This window comes from Pteropus medius, unplaced genomic scaffold (assembly GCF_902729225.1).
Source record: "Pteropus medius unplaced genomic scaffold, Ma_sr-lr_union100, whole genome shotgun sequence".
Lineage (NCBI taxonomy): Eukaryota > Metazoa > Chordata > Mammalia > Chiroptera > Pteropodidae > Pteropus > Pteropus medius.
Genome location: NW_024354503.1, coordinates 7,742,766 through 7,769,502, shown reverse-complemented (window position 1 = coordinate 7,769,502; position 26,737 = coordinate 7,742,766). Strand labels below are relative to the sequence as shown.

The following is a 26,737-nucleotide window of genomic DNA, read 5'->3' as shown; positions in this document are numbered from 1 at the left end:
TGTAGAGTACTTAGAACAACATTGGCATAGAATGAATACTACAAAAGCATTCACTAGTGTAATTTATACTAAAAGCCCCAGCAGGTGTTTTGGATCATCCCTTCACAAAACAAAATTTGAAACTGCTATTTGTGAGGCACGTCAACACATTTTTCTGAATTCTAAAATGTAAATTAATTTGATTCTCAGCGGTAGAAACAATTCCTAATATCAATTATAATTGTTTACGGAATTCTTCCTCCTAAAGCATTGGAAAATTCTCAACAAATTCATAAACAGAAAATTGTCACTAATGTTTGATACAAACACATACTTAACAATTATTTCACTTTCCCCCTCACAATGAGGCTTCTATTGCACTGAAAAACTGAAATACCTGAAGCGCCTTCTCATTCATTGAGAAACATGGAAAAATATCTTCCATATAGATTTAGAAGTATTTTACTGGGGAACTAATCATTTGAAAATTGGCACAGCACAACGGTAAAAATAACTTTAAATGTGGAGCTATTTTGATTCAAATATTGCTGCACCACTTTACAGCTGTATAAATGAGTAAGCAAGTTACTTATTTATCCAAAGACTCATTTTCCTCTGTTCTGAAATAGGACATAATGCTTACGAAGCTTACTTTCAAAGCTGTTTAAGAGGATAAAATAATATGCATTAAAATGCATTTTAAAAATATTTTGTTAATAATAACGATAAATGTGTTCAGCATTTACCATGTGCCATGCACTGTGCTAAATGCTTTATATAAATTATCATATTCTCAGAAAACTGATTATTTTGTTGTATATACTTTGAATATCTTCATTGTTAGCTAAAACTGAATCTCAGAATTCAAGTAATGTGTAATTTAAAGAAATATTAATATAACTACATATTAACATTCTTTCTGAAATGTGTGATTGATCATGACAATCACCACAAACTTATATTACACATCACATAATTCACTATATTCAATGCTATACATATCGTGAAATAACTAACAACCATTTATCAACATAAAATTATAGCTTTTATCTAGACCTACTTGAAATTAAGTGTACCAATAACAATATAGTAATATGGCAATTTTTTTTTTTACTTTTAAACAGGCTTTAATATACAAGAAATGTGCTAAAATGTTCTTCCCATTCATGGGAAAATAAGAGAGTTAGCTTCTAAATATTTCTTTCACAGATAAACTGCTCAGAATTAATATCAAGTCTTTAAGAATTTTAAAATGTTAAATATTTATGTAGAATATAGAAGCACATTTACCATAGCCAATATTAATACACAATATGCATCGTAATTTATTGAATGGGGAGGAGAAAGGATATAAAAATAAAGTAACAAACAAATACCCTTTTCCGAGTCTTCTCCTTCAGGAAAGGCCGGATCACAGTATACAGGGCATGGATATACCACGGTTGGTTGACAAAATGAATTCCTCCAAATCGTGCCGGGAAACTGTCCTAGAGTAACATGGAGGGGGAAAAAATCAATATCCTTCCATATATTGATTGAGAAGGTTTATGGAAGGTCATATGGTATAGAGATTTGCTATTCCACACTCTTAAATGAGATTATTTGCATAGGTCGAAGAAGAAGAAAGGAGAAATTTATTCCATTAAACATTGTAACTTTCATCCAGAAATTGAAGCATATGTAATAAAGCAAATCCTTTTCAAGAACAGACTGTCGATAAGAATTTCAGCATGTTTAGGAGTGTCATATTTTAAATCTGCAAATTGCTGTGTCATTATAGGCCAAGAAACACATATAAAAGACATTAGAAATTTGTCAAATAATAAACCTACGATAGAGTTCTATTTAAATTATTTGTATTTACATTAGTGTATTTAAATTGTTTTATTAAATTTCTCTGTAGTTATCTATAATTTGAGTACTGTTAGATATCGAAACTCACTTTATTCTTTCTCTTATTATCAACTTTATTATAAACATTCTCCGTACTATGGAGTCAACATAAATGGACCTGCTGCTAGTTCAAAATTCCACAATGAATTGACCACAAAGAAAAATTCCACCACTAGAAGTGTTTCTCAAGTGGCATCATAATGATTGGCATTCCTCTGGGTTCTACTTAGAGCATAAACAGAAACAACAAAAAAAAGAAACTGAAATAATTGTGCATGCATTTGTTTTATTTAAATGTTCTCCTGAACAAGATTTAAGATTAAAAATATGCTCAATATAACCCCATTAAAATATTTCGTTTGGCGGGGGGAACACTTATGAGCATTAGTAATTAATTAGTGGTTTTGTATACTGATTTTCAGAGCCAGTGAGCATTTTTTTGCAAAGCAATTTCTATCTCTGAGAACAATACATTATTAAAAAAACCCACAGTATTTCAGAAAATAAATAAATTAGGATAGCTAAACATAAAATATGTCTCCTTTTATGTCAATGTCTTTAGTTCTTTCATATACATGTACTTTCTTTCGTCAACAGGTTATTACAATAGAAGTGAATTAGATAGAAATGCAGACAAGTATGTTTTGAAGTTATGAAATTTTATACATAAAAAGATGATAAATAATGTAAAATAAAGAGAATGCTAAGGTAAACATCCATATGCCTTCCACATTTCTTCAGCTTGAGAAATATAAAATGATTGGTAACCTTGAAGTTTACTGTACTCATATTCTTTCACCCTCCTTCACATTTAAAAATTTTATATTATATTTTAAATATAAGCATTTCCATTGCTTGTATTTCACATTTTATTTTACAAATATTATAAATATATATTATTTACTTTTTATTTTATTTTTATATTTTATATTTTTGCTACATATGTATGTACTCCTAAAATACACTGTTTTTTAAGTCTTTAAACTTTATAAAAATCATTGCAGTGGAGATATTCTATTGTCATATAACATTGTTTTTGAGGTTCATTATATTTGAGGTTTATACATGTTATGTATAGCTATAGTTCATTGTCACTGTTGTATAATATAATATATCATTGTATGGTACATCACAATTAATTTATTTTCTTCTGTCCATGCATGTTGTTTTCCAAATTTTCAGTACCATTACCAGAATCAATGCTATGCAGATTTCGTTCTTAGACATGTCTCTTGTGCATGTTCAAGTGTATGAGTAGTATATTTACATAAAAGTGTCAATGTTGAGTCATAGAGTGTATATGCTTCAACTTTACAAAATTGGTAAAAGCAATTTTACCAGTTTGTACTCCTCCTTCCCCCAGTAATCCAGGAAAGTTCCAGCTGTTCCATATACCACGCTTGGTATTGTCACTCTTTCTAATTGTTGCCTACCTGAAGCATATAAAATAGATTCTCATGAGACTTTAATTTGCAAGTTGTTTGGTCTCGCTCATTTTGTTTAATTCCATCATTAATAACACTGTTTGGTAACATAACCATTTTACACATAGGTATTTTGTTTCTGAGTTCTTGAGGGCCTGAATTTGTTTGTCTCTGCTGATCTCGGTCATGGTAGCTTATTTATAGCGAACTCATATTTGGCTAACATTAATCTTTGGAAATCCTGAAGGAGCTAGCTTGAGGATGCTTCTCCAGACAAGATCTGTATCAGCTCCCACTAAATGCCATCAAACTGGTTTGGCTTTAATTTAATTTCCTTACTGCACTACCTGAAGCAGAACTACTTAGTATGCTTTTAAAATATACTCCTGAATGAGCATTTAATCTCTAGAACAAAACTGAATGAATGCTAGCTATCAAGTTATTAAACCAAAAGTCTTAGCTTAGTGATTTTTAAACTCTGAGAATCTCATGGAGGCCATGCTTCTTCAATCCTGAAAAATGACTATGCACACTGATACACATAACTCATGGAATATGTCATGGGATTTCTTGGATATATCTTTAGATATAGAATAATTTGATCAGTATCAAATCACAGTTGAGACAGGGTGAAAGGGAAGGGAAAGCACTGACTTCACAATCAAGTAGATCTAGGTTAAAATTCTGACTTAATGTCATCTCTGTCCTCGCAGGCATCCAAGTCTGAAACACGGCCATAATCTTTGATTCTTTCCTTTTCCTCACTGTGATACCCCCCATTTCCTTTCTCTTTCTTCTCCTTGTGGTATTACCATACGGGTATATTACATCTTTTGTAGTTGTCGCACAGTCCTTGGATACTCTCTTCTGTCTTTTTTGTTTGTTTGTTTGTTCTGTTTTCTTTTTTCAGCCTTTGTTTTCTTTGCTTTTCAGTTTGGGAGATTTCTTTTGATATATGCTCAAGTGCAGATATTCTTTCCTCAGCCATGTCCAGTCTATTAATAAGCTTATCAAAGTCATTCTTCATTTCTGTTACAGTGTTTTTGGTCTCTAGCATTTCTTTTTGGTCCTTAGAATTTCCAACTTTGCTTGCATTGTCCCGTTGTTCTCGCATGCTGTCTACCCATTAGAGTCCTTAGTATGTTTACTAAGTTGTTTTAAATTCTTGGCCTGATCATTTCAACATCCTTGTTACATCTGATTCTGATAATTACTCTGTCTTTTTCAAATAGTATTATTTTGCCTGTTTTTTATAATGCCTTATGTATTTTTTTCCCGATAGCTGGACATGATGTACCAGGTAAAAATGAACCATTATAAATAGGCCTTTAGTAATGTGATGATAAGGTACTGGGGGTAGAAAAAGCATTTTACAGTCCTGAGATTAGGTCTCAGTCTTTTAGGGAGCCTGGGACTCTGCACTGTAAACTCACAAGTGTTTCTCAGTTTTTTTCTCCCCTCTTAGGTGGAACAAGTAGTCTGGTATTGGGTATTTCCCTTCTCTGATGTGGAAGGCTAGCACTGGTTATTTCCCTACCCCCAGATAAGTTAGGCTCTACTAATATCCCAGCAGGTTAGGCTCTGTTAACCAGTTTCTCTTGAGGGCAAGCTTTGTTAAAAACAGAGTGCTCTAGCATATTTCAAAATAGTTCCTTTGACTCTTTCTTTGAAAGAAAGACAAGGGAATTTTTCAACAACATTTACTGTCAGAACTGGAGGTAAATCTCATGATTGGTGCTACCTGAAGTTTTTAAGTCTCACCCTTGTCTACAATGAGCCTCCAGCAATTTGTCAATTACAGTTCAGGCTGTCCTATTCTAGCACTGATTCCCACACCTGTTACCCCTCCCAAGTCTCTTCAGTGAGTTGTGACTCCCTGCATTCACCTCTATCTCTTTAGTCTTGGCGGTAGTGGTTTGTCCTGTGTGCTCATCTCTCTTATGGATCTAGTGGTTTGTCCTGTGTGCTCACCTCTCTTATGGATCTAGTTGTTGATTTTTCAGTTTGTTCAGTAAAAAACTAATAAGCAACTTTCAAGCTTATTAGGACAGAGTTGTTAGGACAAAGTGGGAACTTCCAAGCTTCTTACAAGTGAAACTGGAAACTGAAGTCTAATTCCCTCATTTTTGAACATGCCCCAATTCCTGTAATATTTATGGCCCCACCTTTTCTCCCATAAAAGCCCGCCATCACCAGCACAATGCCTAAGTCCAACACTGCACTTGCCATATTACCCTGAAATTGTCTATCTCTCTGAATATAGAAGGCATGTGTTTTATATCGTCTATTGGTGCTGAGCCTGGCATCCATTTCCACCCACTTCATGCCCCACCCAACAGGACAGAGATAAAAGACAAAAACATATGAATCTTACAGCTGGGCTTCTGAATAGGAGACTTCTCTCAATGAGGTGCACTTGAGCAAGATATATAGGACTAAGAGAGGCAGCAGTTCCCTTCCTGATGTAGTGACAGCTGCTAAGCAAGTTCTAGAAGGGCAATTGTTTGCATCAGTGTCTGGACCACACCTTCCACTTTCTAGGTGACACTTTGGAGGGTGAGAGGCTGCAGGGACAGCAGCAGTGCAGAGGGAAAGACAGTAGTTTCTTGACCTCTGGATCACATCTGCAGGGTTGTGACCTCAAAGCCAGGAGAGCAGTTCCATCTCCTAATTTTCAATGTCCCAGCTCTTCCAATGAGGTTTTAAGCACTAACTTTCTGTACTAAATCTGTCTTTCCTTAAATTATCCAGAGAGATCTCTGTTTTGTGCACTGAACTCTGAGCCAGACTGTGCCTGATTCATCTTTATATTCCCAGCATTTCAAAATGTGTGTGTATGTGTGTGTGTTTGTGAGTATCCCAGAAAGTAACTAGATGAATATTTATTGAATGGAATAAATTCTGATATTTACTATTTAAATAAACTATTTATCTTCTCCGAGCCACAATTTTCTTATCTGCAAAATGGGAACAATATTTAGTAAGACTGCTATTGGCTAACCATAGCTATTACTCATTGAACACATCTCTGAGGTACTGGGCTACCATATCAACTATCAATCCCTCTTGATACATGTGGAAATGATCACAGAGATAATCTTATGATGTGTATAAATATGTTTATATGTATCATATATACATGTAAGTGAATTATTTATATATTTCTACCAAAAATATGTTTACCTTGAATGTCTAGCTATTCAAGAAAATTAGAGAATCCAAACCATTCATATATTATTCAAATTCTTCAATTGATTTTAATGAAATATAAAAATTATGTTAAGATAATACTATTACAAGCAGACTGTCAGATCTGAGAACAAATTGATATTATTTCTGGTGCAATCAGGTTACTGTTTACAGTCATAAATGTGAGCAAACTGAACTTTTCTCTGAGAAGTAAATCTACAACTTTGGTCTTGTTCCACAAGACTGTCTACAATTCTGAAACCTATCAAATGTGTTAAGAAGTGTCCTCAGTGTGGACATTGGAAAAAATTGTATGTATAACTTACCCATTCAGAATTAAATCTTTTAAGGTTTTTTTATGTTTGCTTTTTCTTCCTTTCTTGCACTTTTCTTGAAGCACTTGGTTTCAACTATGATGTGTACTATAGGAAAGTGTATTTAATAATAAATTATAATTGTAGAAATTACACATTTAATCCCATAATTCTATCCCTAAAATTATACTAGAATTAAAAATATTGTTCTTTTATGATATCTTTAGTATAAATATAAAACATGTTTACTGTAGAAATTTTGAACCAAAATAAAGCATAATTTTTAAAAAGTCACTGAAAACCATATCAACCAAAGACAGAAACAATACTCTAAGCATTTTGGGGTATGCTTCCAATTGATTTCAGTTAAATTTTATATACATGACATAAGATTCTGTATAGCAGTCTGAAATTATGGTAATAGTTTTTTTGTAATGGCTCATAGGTATACAACATATATAATATCACTCACTCTAAAAGTGTGCCTAGTATAGAAAGTAGAAGGTGATTATTGTAGCAGTGAGTACTACTGGTTCCTTAAGTAGCATCAATATCAGTTTCCCTCAGATGTTTAAACTTATTAATATCGGTCTGTTCTGACATGCTATATACCATGTTTTTCTAAAAAGGTCTATGAGGGTATCCTTTCTAGATGGTATAATATTATTTGCATACCTCATATCCATCCTTGTATTAGACTGTTGTATTAGCTATTCGTATATGCATCCTACCCATTTTCTGGAAGGCAAAGATTCCTAAAAGAAGTCATGTTTATCCTAATTCCAAAGCCCTGCTCCCATTCCCAGCACTAGGATCCTGTGCAGTGTTTGGAACTGAAAAGAATGGCATGTAGTTGTGATTCTATATATTTAGTCTTATCAATAGGGGAGAGATAGATCCAGGAAAGTTATTCAATTTCTTTCATGAGGGAAACAGATTTTTACCAAAACATTTTAACTAGCGTCTTCTGCCAAATTGAGAGAAAACAGCCAGAAAACTATTTAAGTGCCAACTAATTGAAATGTCTTTTCTGTCCCAGTTTCAAAATTGGTAATAAGCCATATGTAAATAAACGCAAATAATAGATTGAAAACAAAGGATCTTGTCCCTACTACAGAGATTATGATTTAAAAGGAGATTGTAAACATGCAGGAAGATGCTTCACCTCTATCCTCTTAACTTTTAACTGGCCATTAAAATGTCATAAAGGAACTTGGTTAGATGCAAAAAATTGTGTAGAAGCAAAATTTCACCAAAAAAATAATTGCTCTGTTATGTAGCGAAATAATAATGATTAACATTTTCTACAACTAATTTGCTTAACACTTAGGAGACTGTCATCAGAAAAAAAAAAAAAGAAAAAATTAATTGGATGGTTAAAAAATGAACAGTCAATTTCTGGTACAGAAAACAAGTCACCCTTCAAAGATAGATCACACTGCATTTCAAAATATGAACTTAGCAAAGCTTTCTATTTGATGAGCAATATCTGAAACAAAATTCACGTAAATTACAGATTAAAGTGTCACAATTCCTTGGAAAACAGTGACTTTATTTTAATAAATGTTTTAAGAAATAAGGATTAACCATGATGTATCATTTAAGAGTGATTAATAGAATATATTCATTTCCCATTAATATGTAGCATTATATCTAAAATTCTTTTGAGAGTTTAAATTTTTTGAGATATGAATATATTTCAAAATAATTTTGCCCTCCCAAAAGTTAGAGACCTTAAATCTAAATATGCACTAAAATATAGATAACTTTTTAGGCTGAATTTTTTATTTTGAAAATTGATGTTCTTAATATCTGTTTTAAGACCTTTAGCAAAACGTCAGCTATTGTTTAAATTATGTATCATGGATACAAGTGTGTCAACATGTATTTCTTTTAAGAGTGGGCAATGGAATGTGCTCTACCCAAAGGCAAATACACATCATTTCTGACATTTCTATTTAAAATATAGCCAGTTTCTTCTATCTTATATGCATCAGCATTTGACTAAAGAAGATTTCATAACACCGTGACTGCTGATAAATCCCTTTTAACCTGTCAATCTCATTTCATGTAATTCAGTTTCCATTATAGAGATGTGCTAACTTTGCTCTTTTTCAGTTTTGTCTGCGGGTATCCTCTGGTTTAATTTTTTTTTTTTTAATTAATTGGTGTTGCCTAATATTCTCCTTTATAGGTACAAAAAAGAGAGCTAATAGGGGCTTACTGCAGGGCTATATCTTCTCCATGCAAATGACTTGAAAACTAAGGCGTAAAGTCATCATGTTCTTTAAATTGTGAGTGGACATGTGCTGTAGGGAGGGTGGGTCTCACTCACACCATTTTCATGGCAGGAGGGTTTGCCTGTATTGCTTTGGAGATTCTACAACCAGCATTTATTGTGTGGACTGGGAGTCTCTCAACTTCCACTCAGGAGGACTAGGAAGAATCTTTTAGAGTCACTCAGAATATGGTGGTGGTCAAGGGCTGCTCCAGTATGTGAAGCTACAGGCCCAAAGAAAAGCAAGGAGTTATCCCTTCCTCAGCCAAGATAGCACATGATCATCATCTGCTCACCTGAAAATGAGATTTTTGTGATGTTCTTATCACTGTTGTACTATTAATCTAGGCCATCATTTCCAAATTTTTAATTGTTTTTAAAATCTTAAATAACGGTATAACTTGCTTAAATCTACAAAGAATAATCTCATTTCCTCTTTCATCAGTAATTTATCACTGGTTATATTCTGATTCCACAGGAAAAAAAGAAAATAAACAAACACAATGCTATTCCATTTTTTAAAATTTTCATGCTATGCTTTAAACACAGTATTTTAAATACTCTTGGCTTCTAGGTTCCAGTGATAAATCTACTTACTTATTAGATAAATGCAGCTCTGTCAGCAAAAGTATCTCGATCTCTCTCTCCCGGTATCACACACAAAATTACTAAATAGACCAGAGGGTTATTATCGAGAACAAGCCAAGTACACTATGACTATATAGTTAGGGTCTCTGAAATTTATGGGTGAGAACTGACCAATCCAACTCAAAACATCAATTATACTCTAATTCCAGACAAATTATTATTTGCTCTTTTTTTTTTTTTTTTTTTTACCTACAGTTGATAACTTGGTGCTGGCTAACTTTGCTTCAAATAAAACCTTCCCATCCTGTGAAGGATCCAGAAACACAATGTTGGTGTATAAGTATGGATAAATCCCTATACCTGAATTAACCTCTCAAATTTCACTGGTGACTCAATGTTATCAACTTTGCAGAAGGAGGGGAATGTCTGAGTCTTCAGTACAGTGAAATGCAGACAAATGACATATTACATAAAATATTCCTCCTCAAAAGAGCTCTACCTAGCTAAAAATATTCGTTGAAGTAAAACAAACACTGAAAACTAATATGTAACATGTATAGCCATTATATAACTGAATGGGCAAGATCTCTCTTTCCTGAGCAAGATACATGTAATATTTTCACCAGCTACTTTTTCTGTCAGAGAAGGCTGATAATAGATTGAAACAAATCACAGCCACAAAGTCTTAACATGAAGATACAAGGCTTATTTAAGTTAGTCGCTGCTGGTGTGTATGCCTGATATGTGTAGGGGGTGAGAACATGTACCAGGCACATGGAGAACATGACACAAACCATTCTCACACCTCTTCACAATCCACGAAGTACCAATTTCAATCAAGTATATCAGCAAGAGAAAATCCAAAGTAAAAACTATTATCTTATAAAAATGTTATATCATGTTTCTAAGTCAGGCTCTTTTATGAAAACTGAATGCATAGCAAGGGTAACAAATAATGGTGTCATTTCAAAGCAAAATAGAATTTTCTGTGACTTGTATCTTAAGGTTTATAGCTCCAATCTGTAAGTCAGTTACAGCAGAAAGAGCTTACTATTATCCCAGCCACTATATCCATAATGGATTAGGTCTCTCACTTGACTTTTAAATGACTTCAGTAACACACATTCAAAAGTGCCGATGTTCTCATATTCAAAATAGCCAAAGGGGAGTTCAGCAGCAGAACATCAGCTAGAGGAATTGAGAAGAGCAAATTATAAAAAGAATTAGGTAGAAGTTGTTAAGTGGATATTTCAGGATACTCCTGCCGACATCAGGCATGAGAAACTAGCCAAAATTGTTTTTAATGATGAAACCCAATGCTGCAAGGCTTTGGCAAGAAAAGACCCATCATAGTCTATTAAGAGAATATTTTTGGCAAAACATACTTAGGTACCAATACTAGTTATAGAAATCAATTATAAAAAAAATCATTAATTGGAGAAAAATTTTATATACAAGAATGTTTTCTACATATTTAGTAATGAGGAGAACACTGGAATCCATTTAAAGTTATTTCAGCAAGAGTGAATAAATGAATAATGTATTTATAGTATATAATATTAAAGAGCTATTTCAATGGCATTTTCAAAGAATTTGTAACAGAAAATAATCAAAATATAATATTAGGTTAATAAATCAGGAAAAATTTTAATTTATTTTAAAAAGGAATGTAAAAGAAAAGACTTGGAAAAATGCATCAAAATATTAGTCTGGTTAACTCTATGTAATAGAATAATGGATGAATTTTATTTTATTCTTTGTATATTAGATATTTTTCAAGTGTTCTGAAGTGACAATGTACCATACATACACATATACACTTATAAATATAATTTTTAAAAATTAATACAAAGACAATAATATAACATTCTAAGCATTGATTAAGTTTGACAAATATTTACTGAAAACTACGCAAACTTGGAGAATGTAAAGGGAATGTGAATGAAGCAGAATCCTTACCTTGAAGGAATGTATAATCCAGTAAAGAGAATAAGTAACACAAAACAAGGAAATATCATTTCCAAAGGTGCTATGAGATTTAAAGGGGAGAAAGAATAAAAGAGTGAAGAGAAAGGTTGGAAAGATGAGGAAAGTACTCCCTAAAGAGGCAGTTTTTGGAAAAGCGTGGGGTCTCAATGAGAATCTGGTAGTTGTAGATGAGGCAATGGAGTGGGTAAAAGAGAATGTCTCAAGGAAAAAGAGCAGCAGGAACAGAGATGGGAAGACTGGGCCACCTTTAGGATGCAGTAGTCAGGATCGTTTCGAGTTGAAGGTAAGTGTATAAAAGTGTTGGTAGTGCAACTGAGAAGATGGTTTTGGAGTCTACCTGGACCGTCCAAGTTGTCTTGCAGAAAAGTCTGTGTGTATGGATACTTGACATATTAATATTTATGTTGTAGTGGAACCACTTTAATGTGAAGACATCTGTCTCAAGTTAAAAATAAAAATCAATTAGAGTTTTAGTTTATTTATTTATTTTTTAATGGCCAAGTAATGGCACAGACATTCATCCACCAGGTCTTCTCATGACGGCTACTACCCACCAGTGGCAGCAAGGATGAGGCTGTTAGGGTTAGGGATGGGACAGGACTGGAGGAATACCTGGGAACTTATGGAGATAAAAGATGGAATAAGGGTCACGGGTGTCACTGGTGCACATATCTTGGAATAAAAAACAGTGATTTTATGTTTTGACCTGCCCAGTTCATTTGATAAAGTCTTGCAAAATGTCCAACTTTACTTGATTTCAAGCAGAGAGAAAGTGAAGATGGAGACATGGGGTCAAAATTATTAGCACAATGCAGGTAACTAGAGTTTGAATTTGAGTCATATCAAGGAGTTAACAATAAAAGGGAAATAGGTACACATGCTAGAAATGTGAGGAAGATAGAGGCTATACAACTTAAAAATAATTGGATGCAGAGGGAGCATGGGAAAATCTCAAAAAGCAGGTTAGTTGAGAGACCATTAACTGTACAAGAAGCTGAAATAAAAAAGTGAGGGGAAGTGTGATATGTCCAATTTCAAATGTTGGTAGGACATGTGGAGATGTCCCCAAGTTTAGATAGTGCAGACTAGGGCAAAGACATAGAAAAGCAAAAACAGAGCAAAAAGAAAAAAATTGAGATTCTTGAATATGTTGAAAGGCATTTTAAAATGCTACAGTAATCTGTATATTTTAAAATAATAATACATACATTTTCTCCCTAATATAAGTTCTTGACCATCATCATAGAGCTGGCTTCAGTAAGGAATTGAAGAGATCACTTAAGCTACAGTGATATTTCCCAATCATTTGCCAGAACACTTTTAGCTCTACCAGCTCCTTCCAAGACTATGTGGTGTCCATATGGATTGCGAGGCAGTGGGTTATAAAGATAGCTCAAGAAGATCTAAATATATTTAGGCACATGTCCTTCAAAGAAACACACATGAACAACAGTACAACTGAGGCTCAGGGTACAGACTGCCCCCTCCACCTGACACTTCTAATGTGTGACTCTCATTCAGTCTCTGAATGCTACCTGCAAGGCTAGCAGTGAGGATGATGCCTCGCTTTGGCTAATCTGGAAATATTAACTTACTCTTGCCTGTTAGTTTTACAACAGGAAAGAAGCAAGGATTCAACTTGGGATCATCATCTCCTCTCCAAAATCCAAAAACATTGATAAATGTACTTGTAAAATAAAAAATAAAAATAAAAAAACTTCTAATTCAGTGTTTCAAAGATTTTTACTGTGCTTTTCTTGTGTTTAGTACAAAATCTTACAGATACTTATAATTCTGGTTAATGTGAGAAGATTTTAATTAAACTACAGAGAAATTCTTGTGGTCTGTAGGATTCTTCTTTTAGCTTTACTCCTTGTGACTTCATGGCAAGAATTAATCATTCAAAACTAATCTCTACAAGTTTCCCTTCACATTGCTGTGAAGTCCTCATACAAATAAAACTCCTTCGGAAGTAATATTCAACAAGTTGTCAGGCCATGGTGCACTTCGTGGGAGCGGAGATGTCAAGGATCAGCACATACTATCTCTCCATATCATTCTACACATTCAGGGGCTCCATTCACTCCTGAATCTTATAATGGAATTGGGGGGTTTGCATTAGTCCTTGGTCTGCTCATTTGCATGAACAGATATGTATCTCTATTTGTCTAAGCATTCACATCAGGGCAACCACACATATCTGCAATCTCTCTTTCTATAATCTCAGTCATGGCATATAAATTTTTAAAAAAATGTCCAGTCCAGCTACATAAATTTGCATAACATCCTCAAGGAAGCATAGATTTTTCTGAATAAAGAAATGTTATTTCCAACTATTATATGTATGGATGTGTGCCTGTGTGATTAAGAGAGCTCTCTAGCTTCAATCTCTTTCTTGTAATTCGTGAATAGAAGAGGAAATTCCATTTCTTGCCCTTCTCCCACCCTGGAAACTTAAGTAATCACAACAATTCAGACTTAGTGACAAAATTGGTAGATAACTGTTTTATGCAACCTGTGAATCTGACTGGGGAAGTGTATGCCATTTTAAATACTGAAGTATGTGAAATATTAGACTGTTTTGATCTACATAATTTTTAAATGCTCACTCTCTACTCTTTAGAATGTGGCTCAACTGTGAGTTATAGTTTAGGTAGTTTATCATTGGAACAGATCTTGTTGATATTCCTTTTTTTTCTATCATCCACTTCTCATTCCTTCAACATGGGTCTTATCTGTGTTCATGTTCATCTATCTATTATCCATCTATCTACCTAAAAACCTCTCTCTCTCTCTCTCTCTCTCTCTCTCTATTTATCTAATCTATCATCTATCTATCATATACCTATCATCTATCATCTATCTATCTCCCTGATGGAAAGTTCCATTTGAAAGTTTATGTGTTAACTCTAAAAAACTAATCTACACATTTAGGTAAAGTCTTGAAAGAATTCCTTTACATGTAAATGTTAAAGAGGAGGATTTTACTTTGCAGACTTTTGCTCTTATCTCTCTAGTATTTTTTCTATAATATAAATATGGTCAAAACCAAAACAGAATAGCAAAAAATATCCTACTTCTTTTAATGACACAAAATAAAAATGTTACGATGTTGGTGGTGGGATCTAGACTCTGATATTTTCAATTTTTTCACCATTCAGAAGGTACCTGTACCTATCTATTGACTCATTGATTTTTATATTTTGAAATAATTATAAATTCACAGGAATCGACAAAACTGAACAAGAGAATCCCATGCACCCATTCTTCAGCCTCCCATAATGAGATATTTTATTAGAATAAATCATCAAAAACCAGGAAATTGATTTTTGTACAATCCACAGAGCCTATTCAAATGATACCAGTTTTACAAGTATTCATTTATGAGTGTGTATGTATGTACTTCTATGTAATTTTATCATCTGTATAACTTTGTGTAACCATAACCCCATTCAAGATACAGAAATGTTCTATCACCACAAGGCTCCCTCTCACTAACCCTTCAGAGTCACACTCAACTCAACTATTGGATTGAGCCAATCTCTGACTTCTAGTAACCAGATTAATCTGTTCTCCATCTCTAAAATTTTGTTGTTTTGAGAATTTTGTATAAATAGAATCATATAACCTTTTGAGACTAGCTTTTCTCATTTAGCATAATGGCTTTGATATACATCAAAAATGTTGTATGCATCAATATCTGTGTTTTCTTTCCTTTTTGTAGCTCTTTTAAGTAGCATATCATGGTATGAATGTACCACAGTTTTAACCATTCACCCATTTTAGGACATCTGGGTTGTTTCCTGTTTTGGGCTACTATGTTAAGAATATTCACATATAAGTTTTTATGTGAATGTGTTTTTATTTCTCTGTGATAAATGCTCCAGAGTGTAATTCCTGCATCATATGGTTGAATGTTTAGTTTTATAGAGACTGCTAGAGTGGCTGTACTATTTTACATTCTCACCAGTAATGTACGAGAGATCCAGTTTCTCCACATCTTTGTCATCATTTAGCATTTTCACTATTTTTTTTTTTGTTTATTTTAGCCATTCTGATAGATATGTAGTGATATCTCACTATGGTTTTATTTGCATTTCCCTAATGGTGAAGATGCTGATTATCTTTTCATGTGCTTATTTGTCATCTGTGTATCTTCCTTAGTGAACTATCTGTTCATGTATTTTGCTAATATTATTATCAGATTTTTTTTTACTGTTAAGTTTTTAAGAATTCTTTTTTATATTTCCTAGATAAAACTTATTTCTCAGATATGTGGTTTGCAAATATTTTCTCCCAGTTTGTAGCTTGTCTTTTCATTCTTTAAAGTCAGTGTTCCACAGAGTACAAGTTTTTAAAAAAATTTTTATTTAGTTCAATTTATTTATTTATTTTTTCTTTTATAGATTGAGCGTTCGGCATAAAGTCTAGAAATTTTTGCCTAGCCCTAAATCCTAAATATTTTCTTCTATATTTTTTAAAAGTTTTATAGTTTTGTGTTTTACATGTAATTAACAACAATCCATGTTGTTAATTTTTGCATAAGGTTTGAGGTTTAAGTCAAAGTTCATTTTTTTTTTTGTCTATTTGTTGAAAAATTATACTTTCTCTATTGAAGTGCTTTTGCACTTTCATCAAAAATCAGTTGGGCATTCTTGTGTAAGTCAATTTCTGGGTTCTGTCTTCTATTCCATTGATCTAGGTGTCTATCTGTCTTTCAGGTCAACATTCTAATATTTATCTGTTTAATTTTATTGCCTCTTTATAGATTTGACCAAAAAAAGAAAAAAATCTATTTCTTTTAAGATTGTAAATTAAAAAATCTTTCCAAATATAATCTAAGTCAATTTTTGAAAGATAAATAAAACTTGATTTTTAAGTAAAAAATTTTCCTTCACCAGAAAAAAAAAGCTGAAAAATTGTCATATAAAATCTTTCAATTTCACAAGCCAAATAATATTAGTTTAAAATGTTTCCTTTCAAACAAAACAGGTTTATATGCAAACATGAAAAATATAAACCACAATCCTAAGTCAAAAACACATATCTAAATATTGACAAAAATTAGTAGGAAAAAACACAACTAAAAAACATTAATTTTTTCCAAAAAAAAACTCTGACAGAGATAAAGAAACAATCGACAACAAACAAACCTTTGATGTTTATAATTTATAGAAGGTCCATAGCCTCTTGAATAAGCCCACAATTGCATGATCTTAATTTTATAACTGAGAAAACTGAAGCACAGAAGATTTAATGATTTAAAAGATTAAAGCTCAGTTCAAGCTGGCATTAGTCAAGGTGAACATGGACTCTACTGTAGTTTCAAATCTACTTCTTAGTCCACTTTGGTGCAATTATTTTACTCATTAGTAAGTGAGAACAGAATCAAATTTGAATATTAGACTAGAGGTAAGTATCATACTAAGAAAATACCGCATGTGCTCCTATAGTGGTGACACTGCTTCAATCACAATACAAATAACATCCACCTTTATCATTTTCCTAGTTTAGATGAAAAGGAAAATACACTTGATTGATAATATATTTATTTAAGGAGCATTTGTTAAGCCTAATTTTTTTTTTTTTTTTTTTTTGCCACTTTCTTAGTAATGATGAGTAAAACACCAACCCTGCCACCTCTGGATTTCGCCAGTTAGTTGAAATAACATTTTAATACTCTATATTTTACCAGAGAGCATTTGGGTGGCTTACAGTGATACCTAAAAATATTTAAAAGTAGATTGGCATTTTCTGATTTAAAATGACAGGCTAAGCACATCTATTTGTCTCCCTTACCTTTGAGGCTTCATTAAAAATGATGGGAAATGAATATTTTTTTAAAAAGGAAATGAAACATAGTGCGAGAAGTAGAGGAAAAAACACCATTACATAAATCATTTCAAAGTATTTTTAGAATAGGAGGAGATAACAGTGAAATGGATAAAACAGAGGCAATATAATACGAAAACCAGGGGAAAGAAGTACAGATATTAAACAAGAAATTATATATTTAAACCAGGAATTCACTGAAAAACAATCCAGGATGATAGCCATGCCACAAACCTAGAAAGCAGTTAGATGAGTTACAAGAAAAAGTGACTGGACTAAAAAAAATAATGATTTTTTTTTAAATAGAAAGAATTTCATGAGTAAAAACTACAAAAAGATAACTATATGAGCAGTAAATAGTGAATGAAATACTGGTATGTGAGTTAAGAAGAAAAAAGTCTCTTACTTTTAATTATAAATTCTTATTTTTATGAAGAGGTAAATATCTTACTTCATATAATATTTCTGAATGGAGTTAAGTATAAAATAAGGAAAAATAAGATGAAGAGCCTCAATAAAGTATGCAATTCTAGTACACTGCTAATATATCCCTGGGTGTTTTAGAAGCAGAATTTGAAGTTGTACCCTCCGACATTGTTCTGGAAACAGTCACTTAAAACTTCATCAGATACTTTAACAGATATGTGAGCTGGAATTAGAACTGCCATTTGCTTGTGAAAACAGAGGTGGCCTAACAAAGACACCTAATGCAACAGAAATTCATCTTTCCTTTGTTCTGTGATGAACTGAACGATAATCTTTCCGGAAGAATTAAGATGTTCCTTATAAAACTATTTTGATGCCATCCTAATGCATCACAAATAAAATAGCATTTAAAGCCCTCGGATGTACTCCATGTAGTTTGGCAAATCAAGTTTTGTCTCAGATATTAACGTGAAGAAGAAATCATGTACTGTCATTCGGATCTGCACAGCTTGGTTCCACTCCAATATTATTACCTGGATCAGTTTGAAAAGAGACAAAGTGAAGCAAATCTGGATAAAATGTTACTGAAGATAGGGCTGACCTTTAAGCTTAGCCAGCAGGGAGTGAGCAATTCTCCAAGCATTCATAAATGAGTCTGAACAACATATAGTTTTAGGTGGCATAAAGCTTGACTTCCAAATGACTCATTCCTGCTTCTTACTTCTAGAGCATTAAGAACGTTAAAACAGAATATGGATAAGGTTTTTGAATAACTGGGACTCCACTGAAGATTAAACATTACACAATGAATTCAAGAATACAGTCTTTTATCTTTCTCTTATAATAGGATCAGAGAAAAGATCAAATATCAGGCACAGATAGAATTGAACTAGAAAAAAAACTAAATTTACACACTTTTATTAACAGCCTATTAAAGGCCTGTTTCAAAGAAATAAGAAAGAAATGATATAAAAGAAGTTGGGATATTATAAGACAACACTGTGATGGTGATAAAATGATAAACTGTAACTTCCTGCCATTTATGACAGTTGGCATTTGCAGAGCTTTGACAGAGCTTTGACTCTGCTCTCTGTGTGGCTTGCGGAACGTCTAGTGTGCAGAGGTGATGAGCATTTCACTAAGGGAGAGTAAAGCATCTTCAAGTCTAACAGCATTCTCCATGTAGGATGATTCATGACAACTATTCTCAGAGTGTTTTGATAAAAAAAAGCCTCATCAATCTGTGCTTTAATACACAGCTTCCTTGCTATTGATGAATTCCATCATCAAGCAATATTTGTTAGAAATATAATACATAACATGCTTAAAGTGAACCAACAACATGTTACAACTATTACCATGTTTCTCTCTGTTTAATCCATCTTTTATCACAGGACCACTAGATTTATCCATTAAAATACACTTATCCTGCCCAATCGAAACTTGACTGATTACCTGCAGAAAAAATTCAAAGTTTAGAGTGGCATTCATGACTGTCTATTATTAGGTATCAACTAACTTTTGCAACCTTATTTCCTATTTTACTTCCTCAAGAATGTTAAAATACAAATAAATTAACCTACTTGCCAATACCCAAATGCATCATGTACATATTCATCTCTGTTTTGTTTTGGTTTTTTTTTACCCCAACTGTTCCTCAGCCTACAATGTTTTATAGCAAATTTTCCTTCTTTCAAAATCCTTCTAAGGACAACAATGGATATCTTCATTCTTAATTCCTTCCCTAAATAATATATAATTGCCCTTTCCTTTCTTCCCCTTTGATAGGTTATCTGCACTTTTACAAGCATTAGTGATTTTAAGTTAACACCACCTTTACCTATTTCATAATATTATCTTCTAATACTGGAGAAACATTTGCCACACTGATTAAAACATATGTGGAGTAACTATGTTTCTTTTACTTGGGGATAAACCTACAAAATATTTTAAATTTAGAAGATGGTAACCAGATGAGATACTATTTAGAAAGTACGTCACGAAAGAAAGAAATGCAAGAACATTCCCTAGGTCTTTGGAAAGAAAAATTATAAAATAAAAAAATATCAGATAGCTTTAAATGTTCAAAGGAAGAGATATTCAATGTTTTTTGAACTAGTGTTATGTAAAAGACAGTGTATTTGGTGGAGTGCCATTAATCGAGTGTTCAAGAGTTGATAGAAGAACCAAAGATTGCAGGATTCAAAGTCAGATTTTAGCTGAATTTAAGAAAGAGTTTTGTGGTCAAACTCTTAAAAATGAAAAAGGCTGCCATGTGAGACACTGCACTAGAAGGTTCTGTGTATAAACAGAAACTGCATAATTATCTCTAAAGACCATCATTGAAGTAACTCTTACACAAGATGACTTGTGTGGCTTCTAAGTTTCCTTTAAATGTTAAGATTCTAAGATTCTAGAAATGTTTAATTATGTTTTTCATGACATCTGACATAACATGTGCTCCTATGTTGTGCACCTGCTAAAACTGATTTCGATCTGTGCAGAATGGCCAACAGCCCAATACAGAATCACACAGAATGCCAAGAATCCCTCCCTATTAGATTAGAAAGATCACATTAGGATGCTCTCTGATATTTTAATACAGTTTTCCATTCACTTGCACTTATTAGTCTAGAAAGTCTACAGGATGGAGAAAAGAAAACCCTAGTGCACTATTGGTGGGATGGCAAATTAGTACAGCCACTATGAAAAACGGTATAGAGGTTCCTCAAAAAATTAAAAATATAGCTACTTTATGACCCAGCAATTCTACTTCTGTGTATTTATCCAAAGAAAACCAAAACACTAATTTGAAAAGATATATGCACCCCTACGTTCACTGCAGTGCTTTTCATAATAGCCAAGATATGGTACATATATACAATGGAATATTACTCAACCATAAGAGAAATGAAACTTTACCATTTGCTACAACATGGATGGACCTAGAGGGTATTATGCTAAGTGAAATTAGTCAGATGAAGAAAGACAAATACCCTACAATTTCATTTATATTTGGAATCTCAGGAACAAAATAAATGAACAAACAAAATGAAAACAGAATTATAAGTACAGAGAACATACTGGTGATTGCCAAATGGGAGGAGAGGTTAGGGGTCTGGGTGAAAAAGAGGAAGGGATTAAGAAGTACAAATTAGTGGTTACAAAATAGCCATGGAGATGTAAAGTACAGCATAGGGAATATAGACACTAATATGGGAATAACTATGTATAGCACCAGGTGGGAAATATACTAATTGGAGGGGAACACTTTGTAAATTATATAAATGTCTAACTGCTATGCTGTACACCCAAAACTAATATAAAATAATATTGAATATCAACTCTAAATTGAAAAAATCAAAATTAAAAAAAAGAAAGTCTACAAGAAAAAAATGCATCTATTACCCTTAATTATAACAGGATACAAAATGTTTATAATTTACCAACATTTGATCATATTTTAGAAGAAAATTAATTTAATTAAAAATCCTTACAAAATAGAATGTACTTCTCTCTAAACGCACAGTACACTAATATATAAATACAATTTATCATTAGATCTTGAGCTTTTCAAGAAAACTTTTTCCTTAAGAGATTTTACCATGCATAACAACTTATTTAATTTTTTTCAAGAATATCTTTAAATGGCCTTCTTCTTTATGTCCTGTATTGGTGCTTTGACAAAACTTCTGGTTTGTTTTATTTAAAGTAAGCCTGATGAGCTCTAGTCTACATGACATGGCAGAGCCCTCACTTCCTATCTATGCAAATGGAACAATGCAAGCAAAGACATGGGGTAGGAGAGTGTCTGGTGACAAGAAAGACAACTATGATTACCATGTTGAGGAGGGACGGGACAGGGGCAAGTTGGAGGCAAGGCCACCGATCTGTCTTTTGAGAATAACCAGGAGAAAGGTAATAAAATTTAAATGAAGACAGAAAAAATTTGGATAGGAAAAGACATAGGTAAAAAGTACTCTCCCCTTCTTTTTCATTATCACTTGGCCTGTCATTAATGTGGACTTTCAGCAGCTGTGGGCTGGATTGCTATAAAGTCACCCATATTCCCACTTTCTTAACTTTTTTTTCTTTAAAATCACCCCATTCAACAAATATTCGTAGGATGAAATCATGAACAAATAAATAAAGTCACATTAATTTTTCTATATCCATTTCTCATGATTTGTTCTACTCAAAATAGTCACTGATTCTCCATTCATAATATATAGATTCAAATTCCATCCCATTTGAAGAGAACCTATCAGATCTCTTCAGTTTATTTTTTACCTACTTTATATCAACCCTTCCCATCAGACTGCCTAGATTTATTACATTTCCAAAATGCAATGTATGAATTTTTACCTCTATACCTTAGGTCTGCTGTGTCCCCCCTTACATCACTCTACATGCCCATATCATGTCATCCTTGAAGATCTAGCTCAATTTACAATACTTTCATAAAACCTTTCTATCATTCTAGTCCATTCACCATAACCCTTCCTCTGAACTATTAAACAATTTCTGTTTGTAAAAGTTATTTCATCATTTATTGAATTGCTCTTAAAAATATAAGAATATAATGAACAGCAGAAATAACATTTACTGTTTAAAAGCATGATTGTTTTTATAAGGTGTAATTTATGTCCACTTTTTTGTCTTTTAGTTAATTCATTCATGGCTATCTTATTCATATACGCATTAAAATATTTTTAAATAAGATTTATTGATGGCTGTTTGACAGAATTCAATATCCTTCTTTCTTCCTATCAAACACTGGTTAGTACATGCCATGTATATCAGCATAATATGTTGAATTATATGTCAACCTGATAGCTTCAGAAAACATGCCTTTTACAGCATATCTGATCTTTCACGCCAAAGCATATTTATATTTCCACTGACTCTGCTTCCCTATGTCTTGCTATAAATTTCCTTTGTGGTCCCCAAATGTGACCCATCACAGTTATATGTGTTGGCACTGCATAATTTTCTTAAGATGAGTAGCTGCAGCTGCCTCATTCTATTAATTTACTCATCCAACTATGTTTATATTACTTAAAATAGAAGCTAAACTTTTTAATGTGGCACATTGTATACTTACTTATTAAATAACTTGCTTTATTTTCTATATATATATTATCACTGAAATAAAGTATTTTATGATTTAAAAAAATACCATGTTCCCACAGTAAAATGTGTAAAATGCAGAAAGTACAAAAAAGAAAATTTCATCAGAATTTTACTGCTTTCACATAATCATTGCTTAAATTCCAATGCATTTTCTTCTCCTTTTTTAAACATATTATTAATATAAATGTGATCATATTTTACATTCTTTATGTCACACATATTTTACTTAACATTATGCATAACTATTGCCTCTGTTAGTACAAACTCTTTGTAAACATTACTCCTAACAGACGAAAGATCATCCATCATAGAAGCAACTCGGTGTTGCAGGTACTTCTTCATGGGGATCGATATTCTCTTTCATTTCATGAGTTCTGTCTCAGAACTGGCTCAGGTCAGGAAACTAGGCATGGTATTAGAACTTTATATTGAGACAGCTGCCTTCATTCCTTTTCATTTCTTTTAGATGAAAATTGTAAACAATACTTATTGTCTCCCCATCCATTTTCCCATAGGAATATCACAGTTAGTAACCATATCCATAGCTCCATGAAGGCCAGGCCCTTATGGCTACCACTCCAGCTTTAGCACTCATTATAGTAATCACACCCAATGTATTTCTCATGTTTAAATGCCATCACTGGCCAATATTATTTCTGAATCCTATCATGCCCATTGCTCAGGAAATCCTTTCATTGACTTTCTCTAATGTATCAGCTCACTTTCCCATAGTCCTTTTGATTACTACTTCCCCTGAATCCTTCAAATGTCCGAGATGTTGCACTCCCCAGTGTATGCTCTCCCAAGAATATCCTATCCTATTTCATGACAGGTGAAAGTTTTAATAATTGCAAGTCTATAGCCATGTCACCCTGAACAAGCCCGATGTCTGATCTTGGAAGCTAAGCAGGGTCAGGCCTGGTTAGTACTTGAATGGAAGACCACCTAGGAAGGCCAGGTGCTTGTAGGCATAAAAATTTTAAAAAAGGAAAAAAAAAGAAAAAGGTGAAAGACTGAGTGTCTCCTACCCTCAATATAATATTGGGGAATTAAAGAGAGGAAAAAGAAAGAATTACAGATCTATGATATGTCCACCCAGAACCAGTAACACAATCCTCCTTGCTAGCCAGCTGGTGAGTTATTTACCTGAACTGAATGTTATTCTTGCCACTGAGGAGCTTTTAGTCTAGCTGAAACAGTGAGGAGAGATATGTGTGTTAATCATGTCTATAACAGGTCTCTTCACGTGGTTTCAACAGAAAATATTTGTGGTATTTCTAAGAGTAAAAATCCCAAGAGTCTTAAATCCTAGAAATAAACCAATGAGTTCCACATATTATAAAGCACTAATACGTGTTATAATCATATTTAGCCATTTTCTCCTAACCTGGAAGAACAAAGGTAGGAACTATAAATTTCAAAGAGAAAATTGTTTAGTTTCTTAAAAGGTTAATAATTTACAGAAAATGTGAAAGAAAGCTTTCATCTCACGTAACTTCAATAGGTCAGTTTTGTATGATCTGCCAAGATGGATGATTGATTACATTATATAATAATTTTATTTTGGTCTAAAGGAATAATATTCTTGTTATATAAATTTACTTAGTTTCTCTTAAGCACAGGACAGCAAAGAACTGTGTGAGTAGGACTGACTTTAACAAAGTGCCTTCTCTGACTAGGTATCACGCCAATCTCTCTCATGCATATTCTCTTGTTCAACCTTCATAATAATACCAGGTAGAAGATATTAATCCCTTTTTTAGATGTGATAACAAAGACTGGGATTGATTACACAGTCTATCTAAAATTGAAATCTGGATGAGACAGAGGCAAGATTTAAGCCCAGGAATTCTTGATTCTAAAGTTTGATCTCTTCCACCAATTGTCAAGGGGAAAGATAATTTTGCTTTCAACTATACCCTATATAATTGTTCTCCTAGCAACTCTTTATGAAGAAAGCAGGTAATCAAAACATGACTTTCTCAGCAGTTTGCATGGTTGAAAGAAGACAATCCTTTCTTCTGTGGTCACAAGATGAAATACAAACCACAGTTTCACTTCTTTCACCCTATTCCAACTTAAGAATATTTTATATTTTTAAAATTAGGTTACAAGTAACATTATGTGAAGCTTCTAGGAGGAAAGTAAAGGAAGGGAATATTTTAATTCCAATACATCAGTTAATACATAAGCTTCCAGTAAACAATTCCAAAACCTGGAGCTAATAATTATAAAGAAAAAGTTTTTAAAAAAGAATCTTGGGCCATATGAAAAATGTAGCCTTCACTCAAACACATAAACTATGAGACTCAGGGATAAAGAAGGAAATTTCTACTTCTGCAATATTTGCGACTTATTCTAAGAAGTGCAGGGGCTTACTTTAGAGGCAGCAATAGCTAGAGAAATAAAACTGCAACGGAGAAAAGACTAACCACAGCTACGGAATCTTGGGAGCTCTCCATGGTGCTGCTCAATTAAGCCTAGGCCTCCTGTAACGGTTTCCATGCAGCATTGGAGTCATGTTTGCTCTTCTTTGAATTAAGGCCTTTTCGAGATCTAAACACTTATGAAACTAAAAAACAGCCTCTTATGATTTACAGCAGAGTGTTTTCACTCTCCTTTCACTAACTAAATTACATCTCTAAGTTCAGCGTATAACAGTAACCCACTATGATGCTGATCATCTACCCCATGTTGAGACAGCAGACTTCAGTTACCACTAAATGTAGTTTGTCTTCCAGATGTAACAACCCATCATTGCCCCATGTGGAGTAGAATGTGCTTTCCTTAGCCATCTTAGGAGAGATAATGGGCTGGCCAGAGGCATCTCTTTGAAATCTTTTGAAACCAGGTGATAAAGTTGACTGAGTCACTACTCATTTTCAAATAAATCTGGTTTTCTAAGCTTTGAAGTATTGGATTAGGTCTACCTAAACTGATTTGCAAAAAATTATGAGGTCATCCCTTGGAATTTTGATTTTTGGAAGTAAACTTTTTCCATATTTCACTCCAGAAAAACAGGTCTGGAGATTTAAAGAACATTAAAAAAACTATTACTATATGAGAGAACAATATTTTTTTCCTAGAGTCTCATGTAAAGATAAAATTATGGGTCATAACTTCATTTCTATCATCTTGTGATCATACACTAGATAATGATTGTCTTTAAGGCGTTAAGAAGCTTTCGAGTCAATATGTCAGACTGAATAAACACAATTTCCTCACCACCTTCCACAAATTTAAGTGACAATAAACAGGACGAACTATAATAATAATAAATTTACACCAACAATGAAAACTAAGTGAGGAAGAGTTACATTATTAAATCAGATATTTGATAAAATTAGGAAGATGAAAAATATATGTGGTTCTGACTTCCACTTCCAGCAGGTGAAATAGTCATACTTCTCCTTATTCTTCTCATTTAGTATAACTAACAAAAAATGGACATTATGTATAAAAAAAATTATTAAGGCTGAAAAGAATAATACAGACCAGCTATGGATTTTGGGATCCAAAGAATAACATGATGGTAAATTCCCTGGGTTTCATTTTGCCTCATGTGTCCCAGATTTAGAACCCAGGAAACTGACAATTGGAAACTCTAATCAGCACAGACCAAAAACACCCTTACAATAGCTGCTCTCAATGGGCAAAGGACAGAGAAAGGTGCATACTAACAACATACAAAA

At 33.1% G+C, this 26,737-nt stretch overlaps 1 protein-coding gene across 1 annotated transcript in view; it reads right to left on the bottom strand.

Annotated features, from left to right (window-relative positions):
- CLVS2 (clavesin 2) overlaps positions 1-26,737 on the bottom strand; it is a 61,717-nt gene that overhangs the window by 12,124 nt on the left and 22,856 nt on the right. Inside the window, exon 4 of the mRNA XM_039854172.1 lies at positions 1,356-1,466. Coding sequence (XP_039710106.1) covers positions 1,356-1,466 — 111 coding nt within the window. The remainder of the gene's footprint in view (positions 1-1,355; positions 1,467-26,737) is intronic.